Source organism: Ailuropoda melanoleuca, chromosome 14 (assembly GCF_002007445.2).
Source record: "Ailuropoda melanoleuca isolate Jingjing chromosome 14, ASM200744v2, whole genome shotgun sequence".
In the NCBI taxonomy this organism is placed as follows: Eukaryota; Metazoa; Chordata; class Mammalia; order Carnivora; family Ursidae; genus Ailuropoda; species Ailuropoda melanoleuca.
The window spans coordinates 37,680,918-37,698,445 of record NC_048231.1 but is presented as its reverse complement, the minus strand read 5'-3'; the positions used below and the strand labels follow the sequence as shown (position 1 = coordinate 37,698,445).

Here is a 17,528-nt window from a genome sequence, read left to right as displayed (position 1 = left end):
CAGTGAGGTAGCAAAGGGGACTAGTGAATGGTACGGGGTGACCATCAAGGTGGCCAGAGAAGTCAGAGAAGGCCTTACTGGAGAGGTGGAATTTGAACAGAATTGTGTAGGAGTGAGGGAGGGAGCCTCTACAGAGAAAACAGGAAAAGAGCATTCCAGGTGGTAGGTGTGGCAGGTACAAAGGCCCTGAGGCAGGAATGTGCTGATGTGTTTCAGGAAAGGCAAGGACGCCAGTGGGGCTGGAGGTGGTGAGAAAGGGGTGAGGGGAAGATCCTGTGGGCCTTATGGGCCACTGTGGGGACACTAGCCTTTACTGTGAGCAAAATCAGAGCCTGGAGGGTTCTGACCAAGGGAGAGCCACATCTGACTTACACTGTGACAGATCACTCTGGCTGCTGTGTTGAGAAAAAACTGTAAGGAGTGGGGAAAGAAAGATACCACACTGGAAACTACTGCAATTAACCCAGCGAGAGTCAACAGCAGCTTAAACCAGAGTTACCACAGGATTTGCTCATGGTTTGGATGGGGGGGTGAGAAGAAGAGCAGAGACAGGGATGATTCTGATGGTTCTGGCCTGAACACCTACATGGGTGGAGCTGCCATTTATTAAGTGGGCGAAGGCAAGTGCAGTGGCTTGGCGAAGAGGGGTGTGCAGGGGGGTGGAAACCACTTCTCTGATCATGACCAGCCTTTTAGCTCCAGAAGGAACGTGGTCTCTAAGAAGCCTTCCTCGCACCAAGCTGAAAGTGCTCACCCCTCTGAATGGTGGTCACCCTTCCCTCGCTCCCCCTCAAATCTCTCTCGCTCTTTCTCCCTCACACACATGCACACACCTGCGTGTACATAAACGCACACATACGAACGTATGCGTGCACACATGTACACACACACACACAAATGCACATGTGAATGAACACACATGCACACACACACACACGCACACAAACACACACATACATACAGTGCCACTCCACACCAGTTATCTGCATCCACACATTATTCTCCGAGTAACCCAAAAGCCGGCTTATTCTATACCATCTGGAAACATTTGCATACAATAGATGCTCAGTAAATGCATTCAGTAACAGGCTACATAGAATCACATCTCTGATGTTTCAATATTCTAACAACTCAAGAATGTTCTTTAAAAACAACTACACATTATGCTGAGCACTGATGAAACATGAATGGTAATTACCCCATCTCCAGGGTCCTGCACCTAGATGCTGGCCCGCCCCCAGGCATTCACACTGCTGCCGCAAACTCTCCTGTGGAGAGGCCACGGGAGGAAGACGGGCATCACCTTGCCGGTCCTTATATCCCAAGCTTTGACTTCGGGGTGGAAGCCTCCACACACAAAAAGGCTGTGGTCTTTCGGATGAAATTTCAAGGTAGTGATCCTAAAGTCACTCTGACCACTGAAGAGCTGGGTTCCTGCAACACAAAACAGAGAATGAGTTAAAAAAATACTCAGATCACAAAATAAATACCTTAAAACTTAGAAGCCATCTGGCGCAGAGCTATGGGCAGACGCAGCCCATCTGGGCCCGAGGGGGCCATGAGACTTTCTGGAAGCACAACACGGGCAGCAGCAACTTCTGCCTCACGATCTAGCCAGCCCCCCAACCCTTGACTAGCTGAACTCCCCTAGGGCTAAGCTAACGGCTGGATCCATGAACGCCGCCTCCTTTCCTGTGTTCTGTAAATACTGTGCATCAACTCATCTAAATCACACAACTCCCTACACCTGCTCCACAACTGCAAAAAGACAAGGCTCGGGGAGATTAGGTAAAATTACCCAAGTTGCATGATTAGTACAGAGATTATTTACCTAGGAGTCTAGAAATGATAAAGCAGGATGCTCCAAAGTGGTCTTTTTAGGATCAGCCATCTTACAATCATGACCTTGCAACAACCCATGAATGGTTTGCTACAGGGTGTGGCAGGTAGGGGTGACATGATACTCTGGGCAACAAATGAGAACATGACACCACGGGGGCCCGAGCACCAGCATGGACAGGTGGTATGGCCAACAGGGATCTCACTGGTTCTGCAGGATTCAAGACAGTCCTTGTCCCTTATCTGTCATGAAACTGCTGTTAGGCACTCACATGCACATGCAAATGTGTGTACATATACACATACAGTGTGGAAAATGTCTGTTTTGTCACTGGGATCTTTTAGAGATAAGCTATATAAACAGGTTGAACTCAGGGAATGTGGGGAATGGATCTCTGACCCTGAACTCACGTCTGTTGGGTTCCAAAGCCAGCACTCTTCCTCTGTGTGGTGCCACCTTATATCCTAGAGCACTGGCTGTACTTCTCATGTGTTCAATTCAACACCACTCAAAATGCATACAGAAACCAGACTGGCCTTAGAAGCCATTCTCACCACCGGTGGTCTCAGGGCTGCCTCTGAACATATCCCCAGGGGCCAGGCCATTCCATGCATCCCAGGTCCCTGCTATGCACCACACCCACCAGGAACTTGAAGGTGGCATCCCTCAGAGATGTCAGCAAGGGTGCCCACAGCCCAAGAGGGACAACTTTGACTGCCCTTGGCTCATAGAAACTCCTCCGCTGGAGAGGCAGTGGGCAGTTACGGATACAAGAAGCTGGTGGCCAAGAAGACCAATGTGACACCAAGATCTCAAGCATCATTTCCTCTTCTAGGAACTCAGAAACCATGTTTGCTCATTCATTTCAGAAAGCACTTCCAGCTGCCCTGCTTTGTGTTCAGGACCCCCACACAGTGCTCTACAAGCTCACCAGGTAAGGAAATGAAAGTCATCGACGTACTCTCGAGTTACAGCGGGAGCCTTTATAAATCCAGTTTGCCTAGATCCGTGGTCTCTGCACTCTTCTGACAGGCCCCATCAAGGAAAAGCCCTTAAGCACGTATTTCTGAGATGTGTGTTTGTTTTTATGTTACACAGTGTGCTACCATGCCAATAAATTGTGAGTGCTAAAATACCAAAAATAAACCATTTTAAAGGATGAGACAAGGACAAAATAACCAGTATTTTCAAATATATTTTAACATGCCATTTACTAAGTGCATCAACAAAGCTCTTTGAAATCATTCAATCAAATGAGTTATAGCATTTTTAGTAAGAGCTACCGAACTGGCTCCATTTCCGCTTTTTCCAAATGTAGGGAACTTTCTGTGACTCAGTGATTTCAAAGTAGCCCAGTTACAGCTTCAGTTTACTCATCAAAGTCTGTCAGAGCCAGCAAAGACCTCTCCCAGAGATGCACAGACCTAGACGGAAGACATTCACCACTGGCATCAAGGGAAACGTTGTCTACTCCCATCCCACCACTGACACAAAGGATTGTGTGAACATTTCACTAGGAAAGCTCCATTTCCCCTCAGGTCAAAGAATGGTTCCTGCAACTAATCAGAGGGTATTACTGCATTCTCATATTTTTAACAACCAAATTCAAAATCCACCGAAATTTTCATTTAAAGACTTTTAAAGGAGACTAGAAAAACTGCTCCCAAGTTAAGAGTGCAAATATTGGCGTTTTTAATAGGTAACATATTCATGTAGTTTTTGGCAACAAAACTTACTGAATGATGGAAACAAAAACATCTGTTTTCAAAATGTTCTTCCCATGGTACAAACTTCTTGGAAAGCAGTAACTCTCTTGTTCTTTATTAAAGTGTCACCTTTCCCATGATGGATGATTGTGACTTTTTTCTAACACCTTTCAGAGGCCCACAATTTGCAATTACTTATAGTCACAGAAAACTTGGGAAACACTTGAGGTTTGGTAAATGAAGATTCTACACTTGTTTAAGCTCAACAAAGCCCCTAACTGTCGCTGAAACACTCAGTGCACAAAGATTTTCATGGTCATCCTGTGTCACTGCAATGTTGTCAAGAGCCGGGCACTGCAGGTCCTATCCCCCGTAATGGTGAAGGGACTATAAACAACAGCCCAGCTGTCCAACCCAAGGGGAGCACTTAAGGTAAATACAGGTGTCTGCCTCGTAGAATGCTGAAAAGCTGTTTCAAACTGGAATCATGAACGGTGCTCTTTGGCAAGCAGACAATGCCTGATACCCAGTCTTGAAATACAAAAGTATTAAGTAGGGATTGGCATGGACAGAGACTGGGAAGAGATTCATCAACTTGAAGTGAATTGTTTTAGGGGTAGTGAGAAAACTTTTTAAATTATACTAATATTGTTGTCATGATTTTTTTTTTAAAGAAATAAAGAATTCTTCCAAAAAGGCATCAGAAAGATGAGCAGACTTTCGTCAGAGTCCTAGGTGTCTCTCTCATTAGGTCAACAGACGAGAAACCTTTCAAACAAACAAAAACTCCTCTCCCCAGGAATTAGCCTAACTGGAAACCTGGTATTCCTTGAGCTTCGTCTTCTATCCTAAAACTCATTCACGCTACAGTTGGTGGTCAGAAACTGCCCATGATGTGCTCAGTTAGCAGATGCTCCCTCCTAGGGAGGATGGACCAGAGGGCTTCCCGCCCCAGTGTCCATATACCCAAGCCAGGACTCGGAGCAGCACTTGTGGAGATCTCAGGATGGGCATCAGACCTGCAGCTCAGGCCTCAGGACCCTTGCTCCAGGCAAGCAGCTAGGGGATCCATCTGCAGGATGAGGGAAGGGATGACCATCATGTCCCCTAGATGGAAGAGGAGCACACAGATGCCACTGTGGCCCCCACACCACCAAAAGGCCCCAGCAGGCCAGAAATCTGTCCTCCTGACAGAGACAACTGTGCCTACTGCTGACCTCTTGCTCATTCAGATTCACTGCCAGTCCTTAAGCCCAAAAGGAAAAACAAACTATCTGCTTAGAGAAAAAATGCTCCTTGTTTCTTGGACCATGGCACATAACCATATGCTTATTTCAGAAACGGCAGTGAATTAGCCATCTTTTTTCAAAAAGTGCAGTGATACAGTCTTGCCAACAATGGGGAAAAGATGGGAGGAAAGCGAGAGCTGAGTTGCTAAAAGATGAGGACTGAGCTTTTTCTGCTAAAAAAAAAAAACCCATGTATTTCTGCATGTTATTCTCCAACCTCCTAAAGGGACTGAGAAGAGAATCTATGTCTAAATACTAAAACGTTCTTCTTAGAAGACAAGCTATGGTTTATGTCTTTTCTCCTAGTTTTGCTTATGAGAACTAGGTCTTTGCTGTATTTGTTTGTTAAAAGGGCCCAAAACTAAAAGATTTTAAAAGTTTTAATAAGTTTCCAGATACGTAATGGGAAACACGAAGGGAAGGAGGTTGAGCATGAGACTGCGGCTCAGAAATCAGGACCCCAGCTGCCATCGTCCAGCACTGTGCTCGAGCAGGAGGTGGTGCAGCAGAGGGGCTGGGAGCCGCACAGACCCAGGTGCCATCCCATCCCTGCCACTTCCAGGGCAGGCCCCTCACTGTGGTGTTGCACAGCCTCATACCCGTAAGGCCATCCAGAGGGTGACACGCAATATACATACTACATATTACATAAAGTGTTCTAGAGGACATGGCAGAGAACAAACAACAAAAGCGAGCCTTTGACTGTTTGAAAAAAATTAAACCCCAAATTTCTGAATTCATCCTTGGTTAAAGTTAAAAGCTAAAACCAAAGGCTGTAAGATTTTAACAGCAGGAAACTTGAGAGAGGAATAATCTGGAGTTTCTGTCTTGAGGCTATGAGAACACGATGCCCTGGGCTAGCCTTTACATTTTGGTGAAGAGACATAGACAAAGGCTGGAAATATTTATCAGAAACTATCTCCAATGTGAACACTACCCACGGTGAAGGTGAAGGTCCTTTCCTGTCAGATTTGTTCCCACTCTACCTTTTCATACATTGAGTACCTTGTTTATCATTCCTGTCTGGCGATGCTACTTTAAGCACAATGGTTAGTTACTACGTAACCTTTAACCTTGAGACTATCTGTGCTTGTTTACATGTTTGTTACAGAAAGTTCTATTTATTCACTGTATGCTGCTTATATGAGTTTTAAAATATTTAATCCACTAACACTGGCTTTATTGATCTGGTTATAATGAACTCAACCCGTATAAGAACTGTTCAGATCCTCTTGGAGTTAGGAAAAACCACTTCTTTTCCTCCTTGAATCAATAATGGTACAAATAAAGTATAAATCGTCATTAGAGCAAAAATATGTTTAAAACAGAATGCAGAATCTCAATTTGTTCTCTTGACACTATTATGACTACCCATGCTTCCATCACCAATGTTGCTAAGGTAAGGCAGCTGGTAACGTGGCTGGTGGTCACCTGGGTCTCCACCTGAGAAAGGAAGAGGGGCAACTCTGAGGAATTCCCTGGGTAGTGTTAGGGAGTGGCTAGCCACTCCCTGGCTAACGCCCACCTTGGGGAACCCTATCGTCATGCACAGCTCTGGGTCCCCAAAGGGTGGTCCTCTTCCACTCAGTATGTCTGGCCCCCAGCCTAGTTCCTGTCATACAACAGACATTTGATCTAGGTCAGATGAAACCCAAGTATGGATCCCCAAGAAAGAGAGGGGAAGTTCATGCCCTCCTCTGCAGGGAGAGGGCACCTGTTACCTCCAGCTTACACGCGGCTTCCAAGTGTCATGCCACAACCCTCTGTGGTAGGTGTAATTAGCCCATTTCATAGCAGGAGAAATGAAAGCTCAGGGAGGTAAGGCCTCATCCAGGGCCACACAAGTCAGCCATGCTGGGAGAGAGGCTAGACCTGTCTAACCCCAGAGTCCTGCTCTCCGCACCCTGCCTTGCCTGCCTACAAGCTATACGTGACCTTTCCTTCTCCTTAGCTCTTTGTTCACATCCACAGACTCACGAACACGTAGGGGAGACGTTGACAAGGGAAAGCTGATGCTGTCGGCTCGTGGTGATTGAGCTTGTGTTCCCAGGCAGGCGGCATATGACTCATTTCGCTAAAATCAATATCGTTACACTCATCCTCCGGGAAGTACTCGGCCAGCTGTAAATCTAACCATCCTGACTCAAAGTAAACGAGAAAAGGAGCTTACTAACTTTCAAATCAAACTCTATATCAGAAACAGGGGCCGTCTAAGCACGCCTGGCAGAGTCCTGCAAAGGATCTGGGTGAGAGGCAGACAGGCCTGCATCTGCAGGCCCCGCAAGGATGAGTGGGGGCCTCCGGCTCAGCCCAGCAGGCCTCTCCGATCCGCAAAACCAGCATAATAAAGTGTAGCTGAAGAAGCTGTCCTGAATCAGAGAGAGGCACGGAAGCTGGCAGGCCCAGACCGATGAGAGGCCCACAGACGGCGGGTGCAGAGCGACAGCAGCAGCAACAAAGAAACAGTGGCCATGGTGGCGAAACCTCTTGTACATCAAGTCTGGCCACTGCTCTTAATTATCTGGACAAAACTGAATTTTCTAAAATAAAAAAAAAAAAGTTCTCAACTTGCAAACAAGGTGTGTCCAAAAATTTTGCTTCGAGTTGGCTTTCTGGGGCCCTGCAGGCACCTGTGTTCAGGCTCCCCAGCAGTCCCCAGAGGCGGTCTGACCCGCGGGGCAGCCACACTGCCGCACAGCTGCCACTGAGCACGTGCAGAGACAATGCGCCACCCTACCGCCCCCCGTGCCATGATGGGAGCCAGTGAACTAGCACCGTCATGGAAAACCCTCCTTTTATCCACCCAGAGGGGTACGGCATGGACGTGTACGGACATGCGGCAGAACCTGCAGGCACCTTCCAAAGTGTGAGATACGTACGGGCTGTCAGGGTGTTTCACTGAAGTTGACTAACATCGGATTTAATATCCATAACAAGGGCTGGCTTCTTACCCCAAAGCTGTACAGAAAGAAGGGAGAGAACACGGCTGAGACTGGAGAGAAAGACTCTTCGGAGTGAAGGAGAAAGGGTCCGGGTGCCCAGGGCCAAAGAAGGCGTAGCCCTGAGAACAAGCACATTTAAAAGTGGGCCAGGAATGGCGTGTCAGTGAAGGAATGAGCTTAGGAGTAAGAGGGGTGGTTGAGGACAAAGGAAAAGCAGAGGAGTCAGCGGGGGCCTCCCTGCATCAGTGGGAGGGAGTGTGGGCAGCTGCTCCAGGCAAGAAGGCACTGGAGTGGCAGCACCAGGACCAACGTCAGCTCAGACCTCACAGGGCTCCGGAGCCCCTCAGAGACTCCGCGTCTGGATCCAGTGGCAAAACCCCTGGCCCAAAGGACTGATGACACAAAACGTGCCAATACCATCAGGAGCTGCACAAGTGTGCCCACTGGCTGGGGCCTCGTGATGCAGCTGGGTGTCTGCCTTCCTGGCCTCCACAGGCACCTGAAGGATGCCTGAGTCTCTCAGAGCTGTACTGGGGGGACACTCTGACACGGTGCTCAAAAGCCAAAGAATGGAGAAGCCCCAGCCCCTCTGCAGGCACCCCTCCAAGACCTGGTGGGTGGCACCACTCAGCCCAAAAGGAGCCCCATCTGCAGCCTCTTCTCTAAAGCCCCATGAGCTCCTTGTCTTCTTCATCAGACCCTTCCTGTGGCAAGCATACTCAAATCGCCAGGGCTAACATTTCTCCCACTGGAGCAGTGGCTGTCAACAGCCAGAGAAGCCTCCTTCAGAAGGCCCAGTCAAGATCCATCTCAGTCGCCTTCCTCCTGGAGGCCCTAAGTCATCCTCCACAGGTGGCAAGCCAGCTGCCCAGGGGAGAGCCAAGCAGGCTCCCTTAAGCCAACGGTTCATCCATGGCAGGGAAACAGACGTGGCAGCCTCTGCCAGTCACACAGGCCAGAGGGGGATCCCAGCTCTGTCACTGCTGGCTGTGAGGCCTTGAGCAAGTCCCTGAATGTTCCAGACCTCAGTGTCTAGGTCAATGAAATGGGGATAAAAACACTGCCTTCACAGGTTAGAGTAGGGGCTAAATACACACTAAGCAAAGGGACTAACACCTCTTTATTCATCTTGGCTTGATACAGGCCAAGCAGAGTGCTAGGAACCAGGGCTCCATCACCCAGGGCCTGGCCCATGGTGCATACTCAGCCAATGGGATATTGCCCTTTCTTGGAGTCCTTCTGTGACAGAGGCCCCAGTCATGTTAACTAGAACACACTTCTTGGAAAACAGGAGAAATGGTCATATATGGGTCCAGTTCCAGTCGGCTGATCATTTTCATGCCCCAAAACCCCCACTGAAAGGCATAGGGACCCCCAGAGCAGGAGTGAACCAGGGGCTGGTGATGGCAAGGCTACAGGCAGTGGGTATCTGAGTTAAGAAGGCCACTGAGCACCTGGAGCTCTGGAGAGAGGGTCAGGCTGGGCTGTGGGAGGTCTGCATGCCCACCCTAAATAAAGGGCAGTTGCTGTCCCAGCACCAGGAGGAAGCTGCTAGCCTACCACTAGTAGTATTTTGTCACAGAAAAGCAAAATATGGAGGAGAAGCTGGGAGAACCCTGGAAGGCCTGTCTTCTTCCCAGCCTGCACCCCAGACCTACATAGGGGACCAAGGGCCACACTAGTAAGCCGCCTGAGGGATGATCAGACTGGGGGCTTTTGAAGCCGAGCCACCAAAGCCACTCCACATGAAGAAATGGGCCAGCAACTGGGGTTCTCCGGACCCTCAGCAGGAACAAGGTCATTCTTTCCCACCATCTGAAGGGTCTCATGGGGCAGTGATGGAGGAAGGGAAGGGATATCTTTTGCTGAGTGCCTACCTCAGGCCAGGCATTCTGTAAAGCATCTACAAACATTAACTCAGCTATTGCCCTCAATCACCCCACCACCAGCCAGGTCCAGCTACCACCTTCCACAGATGCAGAAACAGAGGTGAAGGCATTTTCCCCAAGGACACTGAGCTCAGGTAAGTGGAAGAACACATCTGCACCCCATCCGTGCTCCTTCTATCCCACTGCACTGCCTCCAGCATCAGGTACCTGAGGCCAGGTGGCACTGCACGGATGCCCGGGACAGGCTGGACACACATCAAGAAAGCTGACCAGGCCAAAGGAAGGAGGACAGGGTGCCCTCTCTAGCCAGGGCCCTGGGGGCTCCAGGGAGAGGTAAATCTCCTTTCCAGCCAACAAATGCCAAGTACGAGGCCCTGCAGACCGCTGAGGCCTTAACAGCCAGGCTGGGGGCAACTGCTTGAGGGGCTGGAACCTGCAAGAGACCAGGGCCAGCAGAACTGAACTGAACAAGGTCTTTGGAGGATTTTGAAGAGACTGGCCAATTTGGTGTGCAGGACAGCTGACTCATAAGGCAGGCGACATTCGGGCCCTGATGGACTCGGCCAGGGTTCCCTGAGGCCACCTCAGCCTAATGCACTAGAGACGTTTTGTTAGGAAGATTACAGACTGAAGCGGGAGCACCAAAAATAACGAATCTGTGAGCGGATTTTATTTAGGTGTTGATTCATGGTTGTCCTATAAGCCAACAGCCCGTCAGAACTATAAATTAATGAGATAAAATGTTGCTAGCTCTCCATATTTCAGGCCGGGTATTGACATTTTAGAATCCACAGATTTTTAACTGTATTGATTGAGAACACCAGGATAAATGGCCTTGGCGCCAAATTCCCATTAACGACAATGGGCACCAAGTGACTAATTCCCAAAGCACTGCGGTGAGAACACCCTGCATTGCCTTCTCCTGGCAGGGAGTTCTAATTAGATTGAAATGAAAAAGCCAAATCACCAAGGGCAGAAAGAGGCAGATCAAGTAAAAAGGAAAATCAGACTCAGTGATGAGAAAGGACGAGATATGTCAAACCAGGCTGAGAGCCACGGGGGCTGCCCAAGCCCACCGACCTCTGCTAAAGAGAGCACCTAGTACAACCTGGGGTGGGGATACAGAGCTGAGGTGGGAGACCCGGGGAGAGCCAACTCCCCTACAGCCACCGATAGGTTTCACTGCCCAGCAAGGGCCAGCCTCCACTCACACACTGAGCAGCTGCTCCGAGCCAGCCCTGGCCAGATGATGGGGACAACAAGACTCCCAGGACAGGCCCCATTCTCAAGGAGCACCCACACTAGTCAGGGAGACAGACACAGAAACCAGCAACCCCCTTGGCAGGAGAGGCCCCATCTAGGGACTGGAGGGCTTCCCCAAGGGTAAGGCCCAAACCCTGAGACACTTGCCCCCAAGGGATAAAGAATATCCAACAAGCTCACCACTACAGCCCCCACCAGATCCTGTACATAGAAGGTGCTCAGTAAGTACCTACTTAACAAATGGAACTGAGCTCTCAACAGATGGACCAGGTGAGAAGTGCTGTTCCTGGGAAAGGGGTGGAGTGGAGAAGTCCTCCATCTCAGGCAAAGCCCCGAGGACAGGGGCTGTGCCTTCCCTATACCACCCAACACACCACAGCCGGGGGTGCATGCTGGGCCTGGGGCCAGACAAGCTCCTCTCCCTGAAGTTCTGCCACCAACGGGGCAAGGCATGCCTCCTCCCCTCCTCCCGCTCTCCACCCTGCCTGGGGTCATACCCAACCAGCTGCAGACACTAGGGAGAACTGCCCAGAGTGCAAATCAAGCCATGATTCTCTCCTGCTCCAAACTCGACAATGGCCCCCTACTGCCATCTGCTGTGGCAGTCCCTAACTTGTCAGGAAGGAAGACTCTCTTTCAACTCCTAAAACTTTTGGAACCACCCCCCCCAAACACACACTCACCCACACCCACACCCACAATGGCACTGTCTGTTTAACATCTGTTGATCGAGAAGATCCATTAGGACAAAGCGCCACTAGGAATCCATTAATGTCATGAAATGAACTTGTATTTGATTAATGCAACATCACCCCCAGTATGTGAAAGGCATCACTCCTTCACTCGGTAGGTGGGCAGTGCAGGTACCCACGGGTGCTCGGTGACCCCAGAGTGGGGAACAGTGCCTGGAGAATGCATACCTCATAGGCCAAGAACTGCATGAAGCTCACGTCCTGTTCCTGCAGCTCCAGACTCGCTGCCCCAGATCCCCGCACCCCACATATCCACACACACCATGCGGTTCATGTTCCTGTAACAACTCTGTCCTCATTCTCCTGTCTACTGAGAACCCACTTCCCTCATCCTCAACCGTGCCCCCTTCACCTAGACCTCTGTCCCCCTAGTTACTGCCTCAAGGTAGGTTCCACTTCCTCGCGGAAGTCTTTCTTGATCTTCTAGGCTAGATGTCCTTGCACTTCCTGTATCTCACTCCATCGCTGTAACCTGGGATTCTCTCTGCACTTCTGTCTCCCCCAGCGAACAAGAGCATCTGGGGCGGATCCTGGGTCTTGTTCACCTCTGTGTCTCCAATATTGAGCATGGCTTACTGGGCACACAGGCAACGTGGTGAGCCTGGCAGACCTGTGCGTGAAAAAAGGAGTCTGGTGGTGCCGGCCCTGAAGGGTGACTGGGGCCTAAATGAGACCCCGTATGTGAGGCTGTAGGAGAACATTACCTGCTATCATCATTACCAACTAAGTGGCACCAAACCCCTGAGCCATAGCCCCCTCATCGGCCCTGTGGGGCTCACGGTAAGATGACAAATGGTTGGGGAAACACTCTGTTGAGAAGAAAAACACGATAGACTCAGCATGGTAGAAAGGGCACAGGATTTGCAGATGCAGACATAGCTCTAAATCCCCACTTGCCACGCACCACTGGGAGGCTCTAAGCAAGCTACTCGCTGTCATGAGCCTCAGACTTCTCACCCATAAAATGCGGGAAAGAATCACGGGAAGCAGGCTGTGGTGAGGACTGATACATTATGTATAAAGCCTATGGTCCAGTACCGGCCACTGACACGGCCATGGGTCTTGTCATCATCCCCAGAGAGGGCGTGTGGGGCTCAGTCAGAGGAGCTGCAAGGCCACCCCTCAGCAGGCCAGAGGAGATGAGGGTGCTCGGGTCAGGAAACAAACTCCACAGTTACCCCAATCCAACCACTGTGCTCCTTCCCTGCACCCCTTCCAAGCTGCGGGGGAGGAGCTATGTGGTTGGGCCCAGAACTGTCATCTCCTGCTTGCCAGGCCCTGGGAAAGGCACAGACCCCAGTGCCTCCACTGCTGGGCACGGGAGGCCTCTCTGAAGACTGAAGGGGACACCCCAGGGATGGGTGGGAACTCTAGCCTCCCCTCCTGACCCTGGCAATAGTGCCTGGCAGAAAAGTGACCAGAAGCCCAGGGAGGCAAAGGCAACATGGGTGCTGAGACCAGCCAGCCAAAGTCAGGGGCAGAGGTTCTAAGCCAGCTCGGCATCTGCTGGATCTGTCCTCACCCGAAGAGCATGGATAGGACCCCACTCGGGGGCTGTGGCTGGATTAGGTGCTGAGAGTGCCTGTTGCACAGGAGCATCCAGTACTGTCAAGTTCCTTCCGCTGACTTATCTCTCCTTGTCTCCCTGCTTGTCAAGAGGCCCCTTAGGATTTACCCAGCACAAATCCATCTTACCCAAATGCCTGTTCAGTGTAGGCATTAAAGCAGAACTCGTTTGCAGACTTTCCTTATGAGCTGGAATCATTCCTTACAGCCTTTCAACAATAATGAATTGACAGGAATTCTAAACTGATTTCAACCAAAGGACATTGTGATAAAGCTAAATCTATTTTGGTACAAATCACATGTCAGAAGTTGATTAAAAAGCCACCTCTTTATCCAGCCCCACAGCCTGGGGCTGAGACAACCTTGGGGCTCTGTCCTCTGGGTAGGCTGGCAGAGGCCGACCTCAAACCCTCCATGGAGAGTCTTGGTTCCAGGCAAATGCCCTGGAAACATACTCACCAAGTAAGAGCCTCTCCTGAGGGCTATCTCCTACTGCCCTGAAACCGTACACAGGTTGTGGCTGCTGTCCCACCCAGAGAAGCTTCCCAACGAGAAAGGGGTGCCTCAGGGTAACAATGCAGGAAAACACACCTGTTTCAAGGTCTGTTAGGTGTAGGGCGAAGTCAAAGCCACCACTGAGGATGCGCTGACCACAGGGAGACCACCGGGCAGCCCGCACTGCCTCGCTGTGCAGGGAGTAGGTCTGCAGGCAGCGGCCCGAGTCCACAGCGTTCCACACCTACAAGGTAAACACAGTGCCAGACGTCAAAAACGGGAGCCTGATCTCTGGGGCTCAGCTTGACCCTCAACAGGAGCAGAGAGTTTCACAGTGGAACCAGATTTCTATTATTTTACCATCAAAACAATACCTGGCTGTTAGACTTTTCCTTGCTGAAGTGTAAAGGCTTGGGGCTGGCAAGTTGAGGGGGAGCTTTACCCAAAATCTTTCCTGGGGTTAAGGGAGCCCCCCAGAAGCCCAGGGAGGAAAAGGCAACATGGATGCTGAGACCAGCCAGCCTTGGGCAAGAAAACAGCACACCCAAGTTCTGCCACTCAGCCACCCAGCCCTTCCCATCCACTTGGAAGCTGCTCGCCACCACACATCCTGCCCTGCTCACCTGCTTCTAGCCCAATCTCACCAGCACCTGTGACATCTGTCCTCTGAGATGGGGCTTTGTGAGCCCTGGAATGGACACTGCACCAGGTCAGGCTCTCTTCACGGGTACTGCTTTAAGAGTAAGATCCAAAACAGACCCTTGCCACACCATTGCTTACAATGGGGCAAAGAGCCAGTATCTATCTGCCCAAAGGGCCAGCTGTTCTTTTTTCTGGGGAGAAGGCATTACCCCTCATTCCCACCCTGGCTTTCCACAGTGATGAGGCCTGTGGCAGAAAGCCCCATGTATATTCAATGACTTCTGAAATACGTTCTTAAGCTCTCAAGTACAGAACCGCACACTCCAAGAACTGGAGCCACTCCACGCATGAGAGAGCCCTTTACCAGCTGTCCCAGGAACCCCAGGGCAAAGCTGGTTAGCATGAGCCTGACAGGGCTGGCTCTGGGCCTGGCATACACACTCAGCAGGGCTAGTCTCCTACCCTCACTGTCACCCCAGGAAGCAGGGGATGTTCCCGCCCACCATCTGAGGTGGCTTAGAGGATGGAACATGAGAAGCAGGAAGAGCACCTGCAGTCAGAACACGGGCATTGGAGCCAAGTGCCTGCCATGAGATGCTTCTGCTTGCAGGCCATGTGACTTGGCCAAGCAGCTCAACCTCCCTAGGCCTTAGTCTCCTCCACGAAGTGAGGATAAGAAGAGCCCCATCCCAACGACTGTGGTGAGGAAAGAGTGGGGCTGGTGGGCATGCTCCTTGCAGCTTGCCATACACGCGGTTCTTAATAGCAGTGCTCTCTGACCCTCTCTCAGTTATATCAGGGAACCCAAGCTTCATGTCCTTCATTTCCCTAATAACCCAAAGTGTACCACACATCCACAGACCCGATCTGGAGATAAGACTTCCCTTTCAAGATGGCAAAATTCATCCTGCTGCATCCTGAAGGTCCTCAAAATGCAAAGGATCAGAGTTCTGAAAGTATGTTTCCTGGGCATATGTAAATGTCTGAGCTTAAGAAAACAAGAGGTCAATAGCAGCCATCGAAGAATACTAACAGAGCTCAGATCCTTTTTTTCTTCTTAGAGGTTAATAGCTGGGGTCTCAAACTGAAAAATCAAGAAAGAGCAGCATTTACATTTGAAACATGGACAGAGGGGTGCCTGGCTAGCTCAGGTGGTAGAGCAGCAACTCTTATCTCCACATGAGTTCCAGCCCCACGTTGGGTGTGGAGCCTACTTAAAAAAAAAGTTAGAAATATGGACAGAAATAATGGAAGAACATTTTTTCATGTGTCTGTTAGCCCACATGAAAAAATGTTCTTTCATTATTTCTGTCCATATTTCTAACTTTTGTTCATAGCAGCATTGTCCACAATAGCTAAATTGTGGAAGGAGCCAAGATGCCCTTCAACAGATGACTGGATTAAGAAGATGTGGTCCATATATACAATGGAATATTACTCAGCCATCAAAAAGAACGATTTCACAACATTTGCAGCAACATGGACGGGACTGGGGGAGATAATGCTAAGTGAAATAAGCCAAGCAGGGAAAGATAATTATCATATGGTTTCACTCATTTATGGAACATAAGAAATAGGAAGATCGGTAGGAGAAGGAAGGGAAGAATGAAGTGGGGGTAAACAGAAGGGGGAATGAACCATGAGAGACTATGGACTCTGGGAAACAAACTGAGGGCTTCAGAGGGGAGGGGGTGGGGGACTGGGATAGGCCAGTGATGGGTATTAAGGAGGGCACGTATTGCATAGTACACTGGGTGTTATATGCAAGTAATGAATCATGGAACATTACATCAAAAACTGGGGATGTACTGTATGGTGACTAACATAACACAATAAAAAAAAAAAAAGAAAGAAAGAATGGAAGAAACAGCAAGAAGCCTTCAAAGTGGAGTGGGAGTTTGTGGTAGAACAGAGTGGAGTTTTTTCAAAACTACGTACAAGTATGACTCTTTAGCAGAAAAAATAAAGTAAAATTTATGATTACACCTACAGGGTTAACATGGCTAAAAAATAAAAAATATAATATTGATTACATAAGACAAGCTGCACATATGCAGCAAGATACCATCGAAGTTATTAAAACACACGAAACACTGCTTCTATTGAAGAAGAAGAGGAAGGGGAGGAGGAGAAAGAGGGAGAAGAAAGGGAGGAAGGGAGGGAGGAAGGAAGAGAAAGAAAGAAAAGAAAAAGGAAAAGAAAAGAACGAACAGAACAAGTGTTGGGGAGAATGTGGAGAAACTAGAAGCTCCGTGCACTGCTGGGGGGAATGTGAAATGGTGCAGCCTGTGTGGACAACAGTACAACAGTTTCTTTAAAAAATTATGCATGGGGGCGCCTGAGTGGCTCAGTCAGTTAAGTGTCTGCCTTCGGCTCAGGTCATGATCTCAGGGTCCTGGGATCGAGTCCTGTGTCATCCTTGGGCTCCTGCTCAGTGGGGAGCCTGCTTCTCCCTCTCCCTCTGCCCCTCCCCACCACTCATGCTCTCTCTCTCTCGCACTCTCTCTCAAATAAAATCTTTTTTTTTAATTATGCATAGAGCCACCACAGGATCCAGCAATCCCATTTGTGTGCGTATACCCAAAAAACTGAAAGCAGGGTCTCAAAGAGATACCTCAAAGAGACACCAAAGTTCATAGCAGCATTACTCACAGGAGCCAAAAGGCGGAAGCAACCCCAGTGTCCATCAATGGATGAATGGATCAACAACACGTGGTCCATCCATATGATACTATTTAGCCTTAAGAAGGAAGGAGATTCTGACACCTGCCCCAGCATGGATGGACCTTGAAGACACTGTGCTGAGTGACATAAGCCAGACACAGAGGGGAAATACTGTATCATTCCACTTACACGAGGTTCCTAGAATAGTCAAAATCATAGCTATAGAAAGGAGAATGGGGGGTGGGGGATAGGGGTTGGGGTGAGACAAAAAGAGTTAAATCCTGTGCTATATGCATGTCACCACAATCTTAAAAACACGCATGATGCAAAATTCTATCATATTTATTTGTGCATTTGCAGTAAGACTGTAACAAATATGTATGAAGATGACGGTCACTCCAGGGAGTGGTGGGCGAGGGATGGGGCTGAGAGAAGGGCACTGTGAACACTATGCTGTATTTCTGAGTGGGGCGGGGGGGG

At 49.5% G+C, this 17,528-nt stretch overlaps 1 protein-coding gene across 4 annotated transcripts in view; it reads right to left on the bottom strand.

Moving 5' to 3' along the window:
• The window catches only part of WDR25 (WD repeat domain 25), a 141,623-nt gene that overhangs the window by 41,986 nt on the left and 82,109 nt on the right, over nt 1–17,528 (bottom strand). For all 4 annotated transcript variants that reach the window (XM_019797768.2, XM_019797767.2, XM_019797769.2 and 1 more), the window contains exons 3-4: nt 13,839–13,986; nt 1,304–1,434 (exon numbers count right to left, since the gene is read on the bottom strand). In XM_019797768.2, the coding sequence (XP_019653327.1) occupies nt 1,304–1,434; nt 13,839–13,986 (279 nt within the window). The remainder of the gene's footprint in view (nt 1–1,303; nt 1,435–13,838; nt 13,987–17,528) is intronic.